Genomic DNA, 21,373 nt, shown 5'->3' on the forward strand with positions numbered 1-21,373 from the left:
ACAAATAATAAAAGAAGCAATATGAAATCAGAGATCAAGAGTTTATTTCAGTAGGATTATTCGTATTCAAATTTCAATCAATATTTGACCAAATACAAATAATGTATTTGGGGCCAAATCAAATACAAATATACTGATAATGGGTTACAATACTAGACCCATACAGACATAAGCATAAAACAAAAATATTTCAAAATAATCATCTTCTTCACATCTTCTTTGTTATTTATCAGTCTTGGTGTTGTAAACAGGATACTGGCTAGATGGACTGTTAGTCTGACCCTTTTAATAAGGTTTTAAATAATTGTCCAGATATGATGGAGACTGATTAGATTGTATCTTATATGTTAAACGATGTTTTATCGGTAACTAATGTGCTGACTTCAATAATGGAGTGACATGATCAGATTTCTTTTTTCCTGTAATCAGTTTTATTGAAGTATTTTGAACTAATTGAAGAAGTCCTTTTGTATGATACCATAATATAATGAATTGAAATAATCCAATGTACTAATTACTAAAAAAATGGATGAGCATATTAATAACAGAAGGAAGTAGAAGATGAGAAATTGAATGATTAAGGCATAGTTTATAATCATGATGTTGTATTACAATCGAAATTTGCATTTGGAAAGTTAACTTTGAATCAAAAGTAGCACCTAGAATTTCCAATGGTGTTGAAAGTTGAATTGGAGTATTGGAACGTATCAATGAAGAGGAAAGTGATTGATTATACCTTGTGGTGAAAAGTAAAGCTTTAGATTTTTGAGGGTTCAACGAAAGATGGTTTGTAGCCAACCACGAAGAAATCAGATCAAGTTTTCGATGAATTTCTTTTACTTCCAGAGAATTTGCATTATCAGTTGGATGAAGAAGTTGAATGTGGTCCACATACACAAATATGTTAAAGCAAGTGTACAAAGATATAAAATGTATTTATTTTTTCTTTATTTATTCAATTTTCTATACTGTTCTCCCAAGGGAGCTCAGAACGGTTTATATTAATTTATTCAGGTACTCAAGCAATAATATAGGGGCTAGAATTGATCCTTGTGGTACCCCACATGGTAACGTGAAAGAGTTCTTATAGTGATCTTGTAATTTTAATTTGTAAGATTGATCACTTAAATAGGATTTAAACCATTGCAGAGCTGTATTGGTTATGCCAATATCATGCAAATGACATAGTAGAATATAATGATTAATAGTATCAGATCTAATGAGATCAACAGTACTGGTTTAAGATGATCAGTTTAATTCAGGTTGGAAGTGCTGTTCATGCCTGCGAAGTTAAAGAGATACAGGGGGAAGGGAAGGGGGAGAAGAGGGCAGGGGGGGGCACTATGTCACTGGTACTACTTGTCTGGTTAGCTATGCGAGCACCGTCACTGAATACTGATGGTGAACTTGGACTGCCTACGGTACCACTCCCTGGACTGCCCTTCAACCGGACAATTTTAAGATGGTCAGTTAGAGCTGATAGTCCATGGCATTGTCCAGTTAAGTGGCACTGAACATTGGTGGATGACCAGCTCAGCTTAATCTTTTTGAATATTGGCTATACTTACATTACTTCCATGCCAAATGATTATAAAGCAGAATAAATGAAGAGGCACTGGAGAGGTCAAATCCAAGCTGTGGTTACAAATCCTTTATTTACAGTTTGAAACACAGATTAATAACAAGTCTTTTCCAAAAATTGCTAATCATTTGGGGAAAAGGAAATATAAAAATTGCCGCTGCAGGGTCAGACCTGTGGTCCATTGTGCCCAGCAGTCTGCTCACGTGGCAGCCCTTAGGTCAAAGACCAGTGCTCTAAATGAGTCCTGCCTCACCTGCGTACGTTCCAGTTTAGCAGGAACTTGTCCAACTTTGTCTTGAATCCCTGGAGGGTGTTTTCCCCTATGACAGACTCGGGAAGTACGTTCCAGTTTTCTACCACTATCTGAGTGAAGAAGAACTTTCTTACATTCGTACGGAATCTATTCTCTTTCAATGCCCTCTCGTTCTCCCTAACTTGGAGAGGGTGAACAACCTGTCCTTATCCACTAAGTCTATTCCCTTCACTACCTTGAATGTTTTGATCATATCCCTTCTCAATCTCCTCTGTTCGAGGGAGAAGAGGCCCAGTTTCTCTAATCTCTCGCTGTAAAGACAACTCCTCCAGCCTCTTAACCATCTTAGTCGCTCTTCTCTAGATCCTTTCGAGTAGTACTGTGTTCTTCTTCATGTATGGTGAAGGATTTGTAACCACAGGTTGGATTTGACCTCTCCAGTGCTTCTTTTCGTTTATTCTGCTTTGCCTCGAGGTTTTTCCCCAAATGATTATGAAGCCAACAAATTTCTACATTTTTAAACTCTTGCCCCAGAATTCTATGCGACAATGCCATCCAGACAATCGCGTCCTGGATTTAAACAGTATTTTAAAACGCTCCGAGGGTGTGTGTGTGGGACCCCCCTCAATTTAGTTAGAACTTTTGGCACTCCCGTTGTGGGGGGTATTGAGGGGAACATCCCATTATAGAGGAAACAGCCTTTTCCCCCTTTTTATAGGGAAAAATTTTCCTCAATAATGGGGGGGAAGTCCCCTCTCACCCATCGACCCCCAATGGGAGCGCCAACAGTTCTAAGTAAAGTCGGGGGGTTCCCACACACACACACCCTCAGAGTGCTTTAAAATACTGTTTAAATCCAACGCACAGATGTCCTGCGCACGATCGTCTGGGTGGGATTGTCGGCGCATCTTTGTCTCACACGCAAGTGACCCGTCACCGGAATCTAGAAACTCACTGTAGTTGTAATAAATTTTGAACTGTAGAATCTTAGATATTTTATCTTCTCCTGTTTTTCTTAGGTTTTTCCGGTGTGAGGCTGGTGGATGGAGACGGCTCCTGTGCTGGGAGAGTAGAGGTTAAGTACATTAATACCTGGGGCACCATCTGTGACTACAAATGGGACCTAGCGGATGCCACAGTGGTGTGTAGAGAGCTGGGCTGCGGGTCTGCAGTGAACGCATCTCATGGGACTTATTTCCAGCCTGGTTCTGGTCCAGTTTGGTTGAAGGCAGTTTACTGCAGAGGAAATGAAACTCGTTTTTCTCAGTGTGGATCTGTGATGGCAGAACGCTATCCATGTGACCACAGATGGGAAGCTGGAGTCATCTGCTTAGGTAAGGACATTTTCCTCTCTGCAGAAATTAAAAAATAAATAATTGGAAGGCCCAACTTTGAGCCATAGCAGTCAACAATATGTTAAACACCAATCTTTATTTATTTATTCATTCAATTTTCTATATTCTTGTCCCAGGGGAGCTCAGAATGGTTTACATGAATTTATTCAACTACTCCAGCATGTTTTCTCTATCTGTCTAATATATCTGGGGCAATGGGAGACCAAGTGGCCTGCACAGGCTCACAAGGGACAACGCGGGCTTGAACCCACAACCACTGGGTGCTGAGGCTATAGTTATAACCCCTGCACCACACTCTCAGACCTCGTATGGTGGAAAATAGCAAGGCAATCATTGTCCAATAGAGATGGTAAAACATAAAATGATGAAACACAGATTTTTTTTTTTTTTTAGCCTTTCGAAAAAGTTTGAAAGCTCACTTTTTTCAACTGGCATTTTCAGATTTGGGTATTTTATAGTTTTGTTGTTATGTAGTATATTTATTTGTAGATGTTTTTGAATTGTATACTGAGTGGTGATGTTTTATTTTGATTTGTTTAAGTCTGTCTAGTTGTATTATGCATGCAATCTGCATAGACGTGTGATACGCGGGCTACAAATGTTTTAAATAAATGGTATGGTAGAGTGAGACATAGCATGGTAAGCATAGGATGGCAGAGCATGTCACGTCACACCTAGTGTTACAAGCATGGCTGACAAAGTGAGACATGACTTGGCAAAAATGATAAGGCAAGCGGGCATAACATGGAAGACATGGTACATTAAGCATTGAGCATGGTTGACATAGTGTGGCAAACATATGGTTAATATGGTATATAGTGAAGTATAGTCTACTGCAGTGTATCGCAAACTGTGTGCTTCTTGCGATTTCTGGTGTGCCACAACACACTGGCAAGGAGGAGAGTCATCCACGCCGGCTGCCTGCCTACAGGACATGCCTTTTATGGACGATTCTCCTCCTGGCCGGCATCTCTCCTCTTCTCCCTGCATCTCCTGGATCCCTGTAACGGTGGGGTTGTGGCAAGATGGGCCTCTGCACATATGTAGAGTTTGGGAGAAGCATGGACCATGCGTCTCCCAAACTCTACCCATGCCTATGCCCACAGGCAAAGTATTCTGCCATCAGATGTTTAATATACAGTACTGCATACGTCTGGCACGACTATAGGTCTAAATGCAATTTTATAAGGGTGCATGTAATTGGCAATGCACATGAATGTAAGGGGTGCTCTTGTGGGTGGAGCATGACAGCAGTGTGGGCAGGGCTTCCACATATGCATTCCATATATAGAATGCTACGTGTGTTCTTGATGCATTTTGGCAACTACCGCTATACTCCTGTTCCTCAATATAATGTAATTCTCCTCTTGCCTCAAATATATTCTGACACTCCTAGCAACTTCCCCCAACAAATCCAATTCCCACCCATCCATCAGAAAATGCCCCCTCCAATTCAAGCTCCTCCCTCTCCCCAAGGCCTAACAGGACATTTTTGTTGGGCTACTGATTCTTTGGGACAGGCGCCAACGCCCTTAATGGGGGAACTGCGAGCACACCAATACCAAGTTATACTAATATTCTGTAATAGAAGTTAAATGCTCACTTATAGGGCTGCTTCTTTGATGTCACTTTCTCACCTATTTTTTAAGCAAATAATATAGGAAATGTATTTCACTCAAATGAAAATGGTACACTGGTTGCCGATGGAGGCAAGGGACATCTTCAAGTTTGCCTGCCTCTGCTTCAAAACCATAACAGGTTCATCCCCAATCTACCTTTCTCACCATTTTGTATTTCCAGGCAACACTTGCACATGCAATATCTATCTGTTTGCCTTCCCCTCCCTGAAGGGCTGTATGTGCAAGAGATTCCTTGACAGATCACTGTCATTCCAAGCAGGCAAATGTAATAAATGTCTAACCACCCTCATTTCCAATTCACCCTCCTACCAATTCTTCAGGAAATCAATTGAAACCTATCTCTTTGATAAATTTCTCTGACTCCTTCCGCCTGTTTTTATCTCTGAAATACTTCCGGACATACCTAACTACTCTCGGCTTACTAATGTAATTGAAAGTACTTTATATATAAATATATATATATATATATATATATATATATATATATATATATATATATAATTTATTTATTTATTTATTTTGTAACTTTGCTGTCTGTGTACAGTCTCTTCCTCTGTAAACCGCTCTGAACTGATTGTGGTATTGCGGTATACAAAAATAAAGTTATTATTATTACTACAGCAGAGGTTTGGTGCAGGGGAGGGGAATAAAGGGATAGAGATAACGAGAATAGAGAAAGATGGAGTCAAATCAAGAGACAGAAAAGGCAAGGCAGAGAACTTTTCTTAAAAGATTACATTAAAAACAGTTTGGGGACAAATTAAAATCAAAATCACAGATAAGGTAAAAGTTGTGCCGTGTGGAGAGGAAAGGTCTCAGAAATCCTGCTTCAATCAATAAATAATCATTGAGATAGCCATGCAGGTGGGATTTTCATTCATCGACCAAAACCTCTCACTCATTAATTTCAATCTTTAAACTTTTAAACTTTTTTTTGCTTTTTCAGTAAATAAATACATAAATAAATTGCAGTTATCTTAAATGTTCTTGAAAAGTGCTTTTCTTGCAATGTGCAAAATGCGGTAAAGTGCAATAAAGTGTTGACCCGACGGGGCTCGTTTCACCAATCTTTAATGACTTCCTCGGGGGTATGTTATGGAAACTGCAACAAAAATCAAAATTGTTGATATAGCTCAAACAACTTTTAAATTGTGTAAAACTTTTGCAATGTAGTACTTAGAAACATAGAAACATAGAAAAAAAAGCGGCAGAAAAGGGCTATAGCCCACCAAGTCTGCCCATTCCAGGTATTCCCCCCCCCCTGAATTTACTCCCTTAAAGATCCCCGTGAGTATCCCATTTTCCCTTAAAATCCGTCACGCTGCTGGCCTTTATCACCTGGAGTGGGAGTCTGTTCCAATGATCCACCACTCTTTCGGTGAAGAAGTACTTCCTGGAGTCGCCATGAAACTTCCCTCCCCTGATCTTCAGCGGATGCCCTCTGGTGGTCGAGGGTCCCATGAGCCAGAAGATATCATCTTCTGACTCGATGTGTCCCGTGATGTACTTATATGCTTCAATCATATCTCCCTGTTCTCTTCTTTCCTCAAGTAAGTACAGCCGCAATTATTTTAATCTTTCTTCATACGTGAGATCCTTGAGCCCCAAGACCATCCTGGTGGCCATTCTCTGAACCGACTCGATCCTCAGCACGTCCTTTCGGTAGTGTGGTCTCCAAAACTGAACACAGTACTCTAAGTGAGGCCTCACCATGGCTCTGTACAACGGCATCATAACTTCAGGTCTCCTGCTGACGAAACTTCTGCGGATACACCCCATCATTTGTCTTGCCCTGGAGGAAGCCTTCTTCACTTGAATGGCTACTTTCATGTCCTCGCTAATGATTACTCCTAGATCGCGTTCCTCCTAGATCGCGGTCCTAACCAAGGTCTCACCATTTAGTACATAAGTTCTACACGGGTTTCTCTTGCCCAGGTGCATTATCTTGCATTTTTTTGCATTGAAGCCTAGCTGCCAAGTGTTTGACCATTGTTCCAGTAGCAGTAGGTCGTGTGTCATATTATCATACTTACCGTTAACAGCTCTAACATTAATCTCCACAAAATGGCGCCGGTAAAAACAGGACGCCGAGCATGCGCTTTAAATACCGTCCAACCCGTGTATCTGATTGGATACAGTTTAGATGTCTAATTACCATCACTCTCCATTCACTAACAACCAAATTCAGCTTCACAGTGTCATCAATATATCCTGACTAACCAGTCCTGAAATGCTCTTAAGAACTAGTCTAAAGTTAATATTTAGAAAAATGCTTTCCATCCAAGGGACGGACTGGTTAAAATCTGATATTCTGAACTCAACTGTCCAGGCTAAATGGATAAACAGGACTAACCCAAGGCCATTTAAGCCTATATATTGATTTAACTGGGAATATGCCAGCTGGCTTTAAAAAAAAGTGGAAATTCAATGCCAAAGCTCACAAAGGACCCAATATTCAATTTTTGGCTCATCTTTATCCACATGTTTATCCATACCTTCAGAGAAATGAAGCAAATTGGTGAGGCAGGACTTCCCTTGGCAGAATCCATACTGATTCTGTCCCATTAAACAATGCCTGTTTATGCGTTCCATAATTTTATTCTTTATAATAGTTTCCACTATCTTACCAGGCACTGAAGTCAGGCTTACTGGTCTATAATTTCCCAGATCACCCCTGGAACCCTTCTTAAAAACTGATTTTATACTGGCCATCCTCCAATCTTCAGTTTACAGATCACTAACAGCAGATCAGCAATTTCATGTTTGAGTTCTTTCAGCACCCTGGGGTATATACAGTACCATCCAGTCCAGGTGATTTATCACTCTTTAACTTGTCAATTTGGCTCAGTACATCTTACAGGTTTCCCGAGATTTCTCTCAGTTCCTTTTCATCGTCGCCCTTGAAAACCATTTTCGGTACAGGTAGATCTCTTACATCTTCTTAAAGACTGAAGCAAAGAATTCATTTGGTCTCTCTGCTATGGCCTTATCCTCCCTGATCAGGATAATTGCACACAAGCGTACTTATAGCTATTCTAGGGTTGTAAAATGAAATGACAAAAATAATGATGCAAAATATTTTAATAAAATCCAAAATCTTTTTTTTTATTGGTTATCAATATTAGATCATAAGAATAATCAATTAATTATCAATTGATTATCCTTTGCATCATGAGAATTATTACAGAAGCCAAAAGCTGGCCTTGCTCATAATAAATTCCAACGTTTTACCAGTTACACATCCATATATATCCTAAATGATGGCATTCCTTTGTTACAATCCATCTGCAATCTAATTGTTTCCATATAAGGCTAGCTTCATATAGGCATGTCACAAATTACATTCTTATATCTAAAAAGTTACATTCTCACATTAAGCTTACATATTTTATAAAAAGAAGAAATACATAAACAGATATTGTAATATACTTACAAAACTCCTCAGCTTTTAAATCCTTTCCTGTAAATATCAGTGTCCTTTCTATACTGAGATCTCTGTCTCACTAAGACTGAACAAAGGAAAAAATAGATGGAGCAGTTAGCTCCCCCTCCCATCAATTCTACGAGTAGAAAAAAGTTGCTCAAGGTCAGAGGTCAAACACCAGCTGTAACCTTATCAGGATCTCTTCAGGATTTCAGATATATGAAAATCAAAATAAAATATACAATGATACACATATGGTTTAGATTTGTCTTTCCCACAGAAAAACTCAAGTCATGGCAACCTTAGGGCCCCCTGGTATGTGGATACCAGGTCAAAAGCCAACTCCTGTCTGCGTATATGTCCCTGAGGATTGGCCTAGTTCAGGCTGGTCACTCTTTAACACAAAGAAGCTCTATAAAACTTATAAGCTTTTCCATCTGGGATAAATTTGATATGGTAGTTATCAATCACCGAATGTCTTAGCCTGACTTGTACCCTCAAGCACATGAGACATGTGTCAAATCAATATGTTAACTTAAAATTCCTGTCTTTTACTTTTGTATTTTTGATTATTACATTTCAGCTTATCCAATTTTCATTTATAGCTACTAATCCACATTCTCACCTGCTCTTGGATTAGGCCCTATCTATCAACAGGTTTTTCTAACTAGTAAATCCTGGTGCAATGTGAGAAAGTGTAATAGCTGAATTTTTCATTTTTGCTCACCCGTACCTGTCCGGGTAAACCAAGCTGGCCCTCCTCAGAACTACTTAAGGCATAGGACAAGGTCCTTACTCCCTCAGTGCCCCTTGATAATTTAGCAGTCCCTCAGATTCCCTCGTAGGTTTTCTGCTTCTGATGTACCTAAAAAAGTTGTTACTGTGATTTGTTGCATCTGTGCAAGCTTCTCTTCATATTCTCTTTCATCCTTCTTTAACTTGCCTCTTTATTTTCTTCATACTGATCCTTTTTCCATTCTTTGAAGGATTTTCTTTTAGCTCTTGGTTAGGGCGCTGGACTTTGACCAGAGGGCCGCCGCGTGAGCGGACTCCTGGGCATGATGGACCACTGGTCTGACCCAGCAGCAGCAATTCATATGTACTCTAATAGCTTCTTTCACTTCACCTTTTAACCATGCTGGCTGTTTGCTTTTCTTTTCATCTGTGCTAATATGTGGAATACATCTGGTCTGAGCATCCAAAATGGTGTTTCTAAACAATATCCATGTCTGATTTAAAGCCCTAACCTTTGCAGAAGATCTTTTTTTTTTTTTTTTTTAGCTTTTTAAACAATTTTGAAAATCAAATGCTGCTACAGTAGATTTCCTTAGCGACTTCACTTCATATTTCAACATATTAGGATCACTATTTCCCAGTGGAACCATCGCCATTACCTCTCATACTGTGCTCTGCATTCTACTACCCCAGGGGTGTTAACTTTCTATTTTGGGGTCCAGAAGAGCAAGCAGCGGTACGCAGAGGGGAACATCCCTGCACCTGACTTTTGCTTGCTGCTCCCGCTACAACCATGGTGAAAATAGAAGCAGCAGTGGCATAGAGAAAGTTAACCAGCGGGAGAAGGGGAGGACAGGGAGACAAGACATGGCAATGTAGAATATGGGGGAGGGGGATACAGAGCAATGCTGGATGGTTGCGGGTCAGGGATTGATGATGACGCTGTTAACTGCATTAACATTTTTAACTCACATTAAACATTTAACGCGTTAATAGCACTATTTATGCATTAACCCCCCTTTACAAAACCGCGCAAGAGGTTTTTAGTACCAGCCAGCATGCTGAATGCTCTGTGCTACTCTGAACTCTATGACTGTCAGAGCAGCGCAGAACAGTACACTGGCCGGTGCTAAAAAACCTCTTGCGTGGTTTTGTGGGAAAAAAAAAGGGTGGGGGTGGGGATAAATGTGCAGACCTGCTTTTGGTTTCTGGGTTTAAACAGTGTTGTTGAACTAAAGAGACCCTGACACAGCCTGGGAGGAGGCTCTTAGTGACAAAGTCTCATTGTTTACAGGACAAGAGCGTGTCTGGACTTCTGTGGTTTTCCGTTTCATGAGCTACACTCTTGCATTTGCATCTATCTTCATGGGCTTCTTCCTCTACAGCTACCTGAAAGATAACAAAAAACAAGGTGAGTGAGCTCTTGTTATTCACAGAACATTTCACAAGAGAAACCTGATCGAACCCACAACCTCAGGATGCTGAGGCTGTAGCTTTAACCACTGCACCACACTCTCCCCCCTCCCCCCCCCCCCCCCCCCCCCCCCCCGCTATTATTCCTCAGCCAGCAGTAGCAGAAGCTGTTTGGTCCGCAGTGGCAGATACAGTATGCATTATCTCACAGAAATCCTTTTAAGTAATTTGGGTCTCCAAGGCAAAACTCTTCCCATGCAGCTCAAATGCAGAGCACTATATGTCTTAGCATAAAGGGGCTCTTGCTTACCACAGGTTAAGATGCACTACCACAGGGCATGTTCAAGTGTCTTGCAGTCATTTTTGCATGGAAAAGGAGAGGAAAGAGTTAAAAACACAGAGGACTTTAATAGATGGCTCAAAGCCTGGTGTCATCAAGAAGGCTTCAGGTACATAGGAGGATGGGGAAATACATGGAAGGACAAGAAGCTATATTGCACTGATGGGCTACATATTACTACAGCAGGAAAAAGAAACCTTGCAGAGAAATTTAGACAATATTTTTCTAGGCATTTAAACTAGAAGGTGGGGGTGGTGTATGTACGAAGGACAATTATAGAGAAAAGATGTGATAGTAGTAAAGGCTGCAACATAAGCAATATCAGCAACTCATTTCTTAGTATTGCAACGGAAAGTGAAACGACACAAAAATCCATACGAAAAAGGAGATTATCGCTGAAAAATAGCTGGAAAGCGATGACCACAAATGCTCGCAGTCTAAGCAACAAAGTTCATGATCTGCAAGCCCTGATATTAGAGGCAGATCTAGATATTGTTGCTATCACAGAGACATGGTTCAGTGAATCACATGGATGGGATGGAAACATGCAAAGAACAACAGGAACAAAAAAAATCCAACGAAGTCTGCAGTGAATACACCAAGCCAGGAAAACCAAGCAAAAACTGCAGATAATGTACAAAGATGCAGGCAATATTTATTAGACCAAAATTAAAAACCAGTTTTATAAAACCTTTTTACCAACCAAGGGTCCCTTTTTTTTTTTTTAACCTAAATGCCTATACCCACTGTCTGTACCCCTTTGTTATACCTACATTCTTAGATTTAATCTTATGCAGATTGTCTTGACCTTCTTTACTGTACTTTTTTGCTCTGATTGTACCTTTCTTCGGTTTCTCCATCTTTCGTCGATTGTACCATTTTCCCTGATTGCTCCAATTTTCTCTGATTGTACCATTTTCTCCGGTACCTAGTTTCTCTGATTGTACCAATGTAACATTTCACTGATTGTCCAGTCCTTCTTCATTGTAAACCGTCTCGAACTACTATGGCTTTGTCGGTATATAAGAAATAAATTATTATTATTAATTTTACCTATATTTGCTGATAATTTTTATATTATATCATATGTCACTCTCTCTTTTCCCTTTAATAACATCTGAAACTCTATCCTCATCTCTTATTATGTCTTAGTTTCTGGCTCTTCTATATTATTTGTTAGTCAATGGAGGATGTTTTTCTCCTCAGGTGTCTCTTGCCTAATTGCTTTTCCCCCTTTCTCTCAATCTCTTATTCTCGGCTGAGCTTCCTTTTAGAGGTCTGCACGGGAACGGGGATCGCGGGGATCCCGCGGGTCCCGCGGGGATCCCGCGGGTTCCCCCCCTGGCCCACGGGACTCCCACGGGGACGCCCCCTGGCCCACGGGACTCCCACGGGGATGCCCCCCTGACCCACGGGACTCCCACGGGGACGCCCCCTTGCCCACGGGACTCCCACGGGGATGAAAACAACCTACCTAAATTCTGGCGATGCAAGTCTGGCGTCGCGTCGGGAAATAGCCATGTTGAGCAGTGAGCTCAGCACGTACACAGATGAAAGCCTTGCTTGCTGATTGGTCCGGCGGCCCCGCCCCACCGTGCCGCAGGACCAATCAGCAAGCAAGGCTTTCATCTGTGTACGTGCTGAGCTCACTGCTCAGCATGGCTATTTCCCGACGCGGGCATTAGGCTCTGTTTTTTGTCATTTCGGGTGGGGGATGGCAGCGGCAGCAGCAGCCTGAAAAAGAAATCATCCTGGCCGGGTTCGGTGTCATGCTCCGGAGCTTCTACAGCCTTCCTATCTCCCTCTCCCTTCTACCTGCGGCTCTCTTCGGCAACTTAGCAGCAACGATCGACACAAGCTTCTGGCGTCGGGGCCTACCCTCTGCGAGTCCCGCTTGTTTCAACTTCCTTTTTCCACAAAGGCGGGACTCGTAGAGGGAAGGCCTCGATGTCGGCAGCTTGTCTTGATCACCGCTGCTGACGAGTTGCTTAAGAGAGCCGCGGAGCAGGGGGGTGTTGCCAGGTGCAGGTAGAAGGGAGAGGGCCAGATGCAGGACTCGTGGGTGAGGGAGGAGAAGAGAGAGGGGAGAGAAACAAAAGGAAATATTTCATACTGGGCTGGGCCGGAGTGGAGAGAGGGTGGAAAGATTCTGGCTACAGGGTGCATTAACAAAGGAAAAAGGGGGAAAGCTGAAAATGGAGATAGTGACACAAAGAAGAGAAAGGGTAAGCAGGACCTTCTGAATAAGGATAGAGATACAGAGGGGACATGAAGAGGAGGTGAAATAGAGACATAGAAGTAATGCTGAAAAAGTGTGTATGGGGGGGGGGGGAGATAAAGACATTGAAAGGGCAAATGGTGAATATGGGGTAAAGACAAGGACAGAGACAAATGAAGATTCTGAAAAAGTGGTGAGATAGGGATATAGGTGAGATGGACACAAAGAAGGGTGATGCTGGAAAATAGGTGGAATGGTAATTCTGACAGACACAGAAGGGAAATGCTGGATCAAGGAGAGATGGGGCTCAGGCTGGATGGAATGAGGAGAAATGCCTTGTTGGCCCGGAACTTCCTCTCCTACGTCAGAATTGACGTCAGGGAGCGGAATGCTGGTCAGCGCGACGCTTCTGCAGGGAAAGCTTGGGACAGCGGTGGCTTGGGGACTATTCCCCGATGGCGGTGGCAGCAAACCGAGTGGCTTGGGGGAGGGCACGGAGAAAGAAAGAAAGGGGGCAGACAGAGAGACAGAAAGAAGGGGGAACAGGGAGACAGAAAGAAAAAGTTGGGGGAGAGAATGAGGTCTGGAGGAGAGGAAACATACAGGAGGCTGAAAGAAAGGAAGAAAGATTGGATGCACAGTCAGAAGAAGAAAGTGCAACCAGAGACTCATGAAATCACCAAACAGCAAAGGTAGGAAAAATGATTTTATTTTCAATTTAGTGATCAAAATGTGTCTGTTTTGAGAATTTATATCTGCTGTCTATATTTTGCACTATGGCTCCCTTTTACTAAACCGCAATATTGTTTTTTAGCGCAGGGAGCCTATGAGCATTGAGAGCAGCGCGAGGCATTCAGCGTAACTCCCTGTGCTAAAACCTACTATTGTGGTTTAGTAAAAAGGGAGGGGGTGTATTTGTCTATTTTTGTATTTTGTTACCGAGGTGACATTGCATAGAGTCATCTGCCTTGGGAAATGTATATGGCAGATATCTTTGTTTTGTGTTCAAAAGAAAAGGAAATGCATTTCTGGTTTTATTTCTACAGTGTTGAAGTACTTGTTGGCCCTTGCTGTGACTGGTGGGGATCCCCAAGCACCGCCAGCAGAGGACCTCCTCTAGAGATGGTCAGAACTCCCCTCCACCAAGCGCAGCAGTCGCTGGCAGCATCCATGAGCCACTGAGGTGCCAGCATCTGTGACTCAGGGACGCTACTGCTGCCTGCCAAGCTTGGCAAAAGGGACCCCAGGCCAACTGCAAAGGAAGTCCTCAGCTGACAGTTTGTGGGTTCTCATCAGCTGAGTATTTATATTTTATATTTACATTAGAGGTTCTGGTAGAAACCCATTTACAAAGTATGTATTCTTCCCAATTAATATTTCCAAATTAATAGTCTCTTTGCTTATTTGTAAATGGGTCTCTACCAGAGCCTTTAATTCAGTAGCATAATTAAATAAAATAACTATTTCTGAAGTTTATAGGGAAGGATGGTGACGGAGGGGATTCCTCGCGGGGACGGGTGGGGACGGAGGGGATTCCTCGCGGGGACGGGTGGGGACGGAGGGGATTCCTCGCGGGGACGGGTGGGGACGGAGGGATTCCTCACGGGGACGGGTGGGGACGGAGGGATTCCTCACGGGGACGGGTGGGGATGGGTGGGATTTTGGCGGGGACGGGTGGGGACGGGTGGGATTTCTGTCCCCGCGCAACTCTCTACTTCCTTTTGCTCTCTATGCCTTCACTGTTCTTTTTCCCTCAGAGGCCCTTCTTTTCTATTCTCTCTGCCTTTTGTTCTTCTACAAGGCAATGTCTAAACTAAACTAAACTAAACCTTAAGTTTGTATACCGCATCATCTCCACAGAAGTAGAGCTCGGCACGGTTTACAAGAATTGATATAGAAAGGAACTACAATGAAAAGTAGAAGGACTTAGTAAAGAGAAGTTTAGAGGGACTTAGTATATCGAAGAGGGAGTGATCATTACATTTTAGAGAAAAGCCAAGTTTTCAAATGTTTTCGGAAGAGTTGGAGGGAGATCAGGCTCCGAAGCGGGGCAGTAAAGCTGTTCCAGAGTTCGGTGATCCTGAAGAAGAGTGAAGTCCCTAATTTACTAATATGGCCCCGACTGATATGCTTTCTCAACTTTCATTTGTATCCTGGAATGTTAATGGTTTGAGGCACCCTGTGAAAAGAAAAAAAAATCTTTACCCACATTTAAAAACTCAAGCTTTCCATTGTCTTTCTACAGGAAACCCATATCTTTAATCTCTCTCATTTTATTGGCGCTAATGATTGGTTAACCACTGTTGCTAAAGCCCCGGCACTTGGAAGGAAGCACGGCGTAGTGATCTTATCTCATAAAAATGTTTCCTTTCAGCTCCTGGACACAAAACATGATCCTGAAGGTAGATGGTTAATTGTTAGAGCCAACATTTTCTCACAGGAAGCTCTTCTCATCAATGTTTATGCTCCTAACATAGATTCTCCTGAATTCTTTACCCAGTTGTTTCAAACCATCTCTGAACTTAACGCCCTTCCTCTCATCATGGCCAGTGATTTCAATTTGCCCCTTAATACCTGGCTGGACAGACACTCTTCCAGTCTTATCGCTCCTTCTAAAGCTAAACTTATCTTGCACTCTTTCCTTAGGCACTATGATCTGACTGAACCTTGGAGACTACAACATCCAGATGATAGAGATTATACCTATTTTTCTTCCCCACACAATAGCTATTCTAGGATCGATTATTTCCTTATCTCATCCTCTCTATTACCCAACTTAGTCTCTACTGGTATCAACACTATTGTCATCTCGGATCACGCTCCTATATCCCTTGCACTGAACTGGGCTACGGTGACCACCTCAAGATCTCCTATTTGGAGATTACCTAATCACTTACTCTCCAATGAATCTGTTCGTCAACGGATTGCCAAGTTTATTGATGAATTTTTTCACTTCAACAACACAGATTCTTTGTACACCTTAACCATTTGGGAGGCCTTTAAAGTTTCACTGAGAGGTGAACTTATATCGTGTCAAGCCTATAAATTAAAACAAGATTAGCTAGAACAACAAAATCTGGATCGTCAAATTAAACTCTGTGAGCAGAATTTCTTTCAATCCAATGACAAAACTTTATTACCTGAAATCTATAGGCTAAAATATTCTTATAACAAACTAGCTAGTATGGCTGCACAAGAAGATATTTTCATCACATCCACTAAATATTATATGGAAATGAATAAGAGTAGTAAAATGCTTGCTAATTATCTCAAACGAAAGAGAGCTAAAATACAGATCCCTTCTATTAAAACCCCAAATGGTAAATTCCTTTCTTCACATGCTGACATCTCTAGTGCCTTTCACACATTTTACTCCCAGCTTTACTTATCTGATATTCTACAACAGTCATCTGATGCGGATCAATTTTTGGCTTTATTCCAGTCGCCTAAACTTAAGACCCCCTGACGTTGAGGCACTTCAATGCCCCTTTAATGATAATGAGATTCTATTAGCAATTAAACCTCATACTTCCGGAAAATCTCCAGGGGCTGATGGTATAACGGTAGAATTCTATAAACTCTTCCAAGATAAACTCTCTCACACACTTACCACTTTATTCAACTCTCTAACTCCTCAGAAGGTATGTCAGAGTAATTTTTTAGATGCTGTTATCACAGTTATTCCTAAACCCAGCAAGGACCCTCAACTAATTTCAAATTATCGCCCAATCTCACTACTCAATACAGACTATAAAATATATGCTACCATTCTCTCTACTAGACTCCAGCACTCAATAGGCACACTTATCTCAACTCATCAAGTTGGTTTTATGCCAGGCAGGCTCATAACAGATAATTCCCGCCTCTTCTTTCATCTTGCCTCCCTTGCACACAAAGCCAAAGATCCGTGTATAGCCCTCTCCCTAGATGCTGAAAAAGCATTTGATAGGGTTGAGTGGTCTCACCTGTCCGTACAATGTATTGGTTTGGATTTCCCTCTCAGTTTATAGATTATGTGAAAATCCTATACTCCTCTCCAAAGGCCTCTATAATTACTAATAACACTTTGTCAGCCTCTTTCCTACTTCATAGAGGTACTCGACAAGGCTGTCCCCTTTCTCCTTACCTTTTTAACATAGCTTTGGAACTTCTCCTACTGGCCATTCACTTCAGTGAAAATATCTCAGGTATTATTCATAATGGTTCTGAATACAAATTATCCGCCTATGCAGATGATGTGCTGCTTTATATTACCAACCCTGATTCATCTCTTTCGGCCTTATTTGAATTAATTCACTCCTTTTCCCTCTTTTCTGGATACAAGATCATTCAACACAAAACTGAGGTCCTACCCCTAAATACTCATTCTCACCCAGACCTAGTTCAGCCCTTTAATCTTCTTTGGTCTCCCACGCACATAAGATACCTGGGAATTGACTTATACCCAACTCTTACTGCAACAATTCATCACAATGCAGAAAACCTTACTTACTTTATTAAATCCCTTTTACAATCCTGGCATCCTCTACACCTCTCCTGGTGGGGCAGAATAGAAATTGTCAAAATGGTAATTGCTCCTAAAATTAATTTCGTACTCAGTATGGTTCCACGACTATTCCCAACTTCATTTTATAAGTCGATAGATAAACACATTTCTAACTTCATTTGGATTCGTAAGCCCCCCCCAAATTGCTCTCAAAAAGCTCACAGCCCCGAAAGACAGAACAGGGGTCCTATTACCTGATTTCCTAACCTACCATAAGGCCTTTATACTCCAACAGTCTAGCTGCTGGCTCTCTTCGGCCTCCGACTATTGTCCTCTTTGGCTCTGTCTGGAACTCTCTTTCTGCACCTTCTCCCCTTCACTAATTGCACTGTTGACGTCTCATGCCTTGATTCATAAAAATTATCCTATTATCTCCCAATCAGTGACATGTCTTCTTGAATTGGATAAATTGCTTGATCTCTCTATTGGTACCTCCTCTTTAGTCTCTGTGTGGCACAATCCACACCTCCTCATTGATAAAAAAAAAAACAATTTTTTGGCCTTTATGGGATAAAAAAGGGATTTGGGCTCTAGCCGATATTTGCACTCCAGCCTTACAACTCTTGACTTTTGCTGATTTGAGGGACAAATACAATCTTCTAACTTCAGAGTTTTATCAATGGCTTCAACTTCATAGTGTCATTACAAAATCGAAAATCTTATCTACAATAGTCACTGGAACCCCCTCATTGATCTCTCTCTGCACTAAGCTTCTTTCCAGTGGACATGTAGTGTCATATTTTTACAAATTATTAATCACACGTTTCACAAATGTTGACTCTCCTCTACGTACATCTTGGGAAATGGATATTGGGCATCAAATACATGACAGGCAATGGGAGATTCTCTGGTCTAAAACCCTTAGAACCATTTCATCAGCAAACTCGATTCAATCTATGTTTTTCCTACATCATAAAACTACATGGACACCTCAAAAAGTACATATAGCTGGCCTCCTCCCCTCTAATAAATGTTGGAACTGTAAGTCCTCCCCTGGTACCCTGCTTCACATGATATCCGATTGTCCCCTGCTACAAAAATTTTGGACAGAGGTGTGGTTAATCTTTCGCTTAATCTTTCACTTTCAAGCGGACCTCTCTCCTATTATCATTGTATTGAAATCAGAGGACCCTAACCTTAACATTCCTCCATCCCAACATACATTATTTGATACACTTCTCATCATTGCCTTATGACTTATACTCTCTAACTGGAAATCCTTTGACTCCTTATCAGTACACTTATGGTTCCAATCAGTTCTACTTCAACATAGGCGTAAAATGCTGATCTCCTCGACCACACCTCTGTCTACTAGGACTATTGCTAAATGGGCTGCTTTTAAGGAATATTTGGATTCTCTTTAAATCCTCACTCTCACTGCATTTATTACTTTCTCTCTTTTCTCTATCTATACCTCTTCTCTCTTTCTCCTCTCTCCTTTTCCTCTTCTTCTTCTTGGCCTCTGGGGGATCTTTCTTTCTTTCATATCCCCTCATCATCCTGGATAGCTTGCCCTTCCCCTCCTACTGACCTTTCATGATTCTTCTTTTACTTATTTTCCTTCTCCTCCCTTGTCCTACTGCCCTTTGTTTACTCCCCCGATACTGTTTTGTATTGTAAATTGAACAATGTACCTTTAATTTGTTTTATGTTACTAGAAACGTATTGTCTTTCATCAATTGTTCTACCAAGTATTATCCTACTTGTTCTGTATATATATATTTTCCCCCTTTTTGGATTTTATAAAATTTCAATAAATTTTCATGGGAAAAAAAAAAGGAAGGACAGAGATGGTCAAAAAGGTGGAGGAGTAGCTCTCTATGTAAAGATCAATATCCAAGCGACCGAAATGCAAGGGACCTGGGGAGAGGAAGAAGCGATATGGATTGCTCTGAAAAGAGAAGATGGAACTTCTATCTACGTGGGTGTAGTCTACAGACCTCTGACTCAATCGCAGCAAATTGATAAGGATCTGATTGTGGATATCCAAAAGTTTGGAAGGAAAGAGGAGGTTCTGCTGTTGGGAGATTTCAACCTGCCGGATGCGGACTGGAATGTTCCGTCTGCGGAATCGGAAAGAAGTAGGGAGATTGTGGATGCCTTTCAAGAGGCTCTGCTCAGACAAATGGTGACGGAACCCACAAGGGAAAAAGCGATATTGGATCTGGTCCTCACAAATGGAGAGAGTATCTCTAATGTTCGAGTGGGTGCTCACCTGGGAAGTAGCGATCATCAAACGGTTTGGTTTGATATAACGGCTAAAGTGGAGCGCGGCCGCACGATACTTAAAGTCCTAGATTTCAAACGTACGGACTTTAATGCAATGGGAGAGTACCTGAAGAAAGAGCTGTTAGGATGGGAGGACATAAGAGAAGTGGAAAGACAGTGGTCTAAGCTGAAAGGAGTGATAAAAATGGCTACGGACGTTTATGTGAAGAAAATCAATAAAAATAAGAGAAAAAGGAAGCCGATATGGTTCTCCAACCTAGTGGTGGATAAAATAAAGGCAAAAGAGTTGGCGTTCCTGAAATAGAAGTACAGAAAGGACAAGAGAGAGATACATCTGGTGAAAGCGCAGGCGGAAGAGCAAATGGGCTTCTGCAACATTGCTTACAAAGATGTTAAAAACAACCAAGTCAAGGATGCAGACCGCCACCGGTGCAATAGTGACCCCACTGTTTTTCCACTTGCAAATTATACAGACCCCTCTAATTACTTTTGAGCAGTGAGTATAAACATGACATTAGAGATTTCTATTCCGCCATTACTTTGCGGTTCAAGGCGGATTACAAAAGAGTTATAAATAGTGGGTCATTGGTGAATTCAAGAGAAGTTGAGAAGAACAGGAAGAATCTGTGGAGCGGTGTGAAGGCAGGAGGATGGAAGGTAATTGATGTATTAAGAGTGTTTCAGTGATTTCTTGAAGAGTATCGTTTTTATTTCTTTTCTTTTTTGCACAGATACTCACCCATCTGCCCTCTAGCCCCCCTGTGAATGCATTTTTAAGCTGAAAGAAAAAGCAGACAACTCACCATGATTTAACAGTCTGGAGGAAATAAAAACAATGCTCAAGGTTAATCCTGTCTAAATGTTCATATTTAGTATTGATCTTTGTTACACTCAATTCATCAATGTACCTTAAAACATCTAATACAGAATAAATTGATTTAATGCTTATTAACCTACAAGTCAACATTTGTTTAACATAAGGACATAAGAATAGCCTTACTAGGTCAGACCAATGGTCCATCAAGCCCAGTGGCCCATTCTCATGGTGGCCCATCCAGGTCACTAGTACTTGGCCAAAACCCAAGAAGTAGCAACATTCCATGCTACCGATACAGGGCAAGCAGTAGCTTCCCCATGTCTTTCTTAATAACAGACTATGGACTTTTTCACCAGGAAATTGTCCAAACCTTTCTTAAAACCAGCTACGCTCTCTGCTCTTACCACAAACTCTAGCAATGCGTACCAGAGATTAACTATTCTCTGAGTGAAAAAATATTTCCTCCTATTGATTTTAAAAGTATTTCCCTGTAACTTCATCGAGTGTCCCCCTAGTCTTTGTAATTTTTGATGGAGTGAAAAATCAATCCTCTTGTACCAGTTCTACTCCACTTAGGATTTTGTAGACTTCAATCGTAAGAACATAAGCAGTGCCTCTGCTGGGTCAGACCAGAGGTCCATCGTGCCTAGCAGTCCACTCACGCGGTGGCCCAACAGGTCCAGGACCTGTGTAGTAATCCTCTATCTATACCCCTCTATCCACTTTTCCTTCAGAAAATTGTCCAATGCCTTCTTGAACCCCAATACCATACTCTATCCTATCACGCCCTCTGGAAGCGCATTCCAGGTGTCCACCACCTG

At 41.5% G+C, this 21,373-nt stretch overlaps 1 protein-coding gene across 1 annotated transcript in view; it reads left to right on the forward strand.

Annotated features, from left to right (window-relative positions):
- Positions 1-20,591, forward strand: part of LOC117356844 (deleted in malignant brain tumors 1 protein-like) — a 42,983-nt gene extending 22,392 nt beyond the window's left edge. The window contains exons 4-6 of the mRNA XM_033936610.1: positions 2,855-3,169; positions 10,284-10,400; positions 20,467-20,591. Of these exons, the coding sequence (XP_033792501.1) occupies positions 2,855-3,169; positions 10,284-10,400; positions 20,467-20,489 (455 nt within the window). The 3' untranslated portion in view covers positions 20,490-20,591. The remainder of the gene's footprint in view (positions 1-2,854; positions 3,170-10,283; positions 10,401-20,466) is intronic.
- Positions 20,592-21,373: the final 782 nt, after the last annotated feature.

This window comes from Geotrypetes seraphini, chromosome 1 (genome assembly GCF_902459505.1).
Source record: "Geotrypetes seraphini chromosome 1, aGeoSer1.1, whole genome shotgun sequence".
Classification (NCBI taxonomy): domain Eukaryota; kingdom Metazoa; phylum Chordata; class Amphibia; order Gymnophiona; family Dermophiidae; genus Geotrypetes; species Geotrypetes seraphini.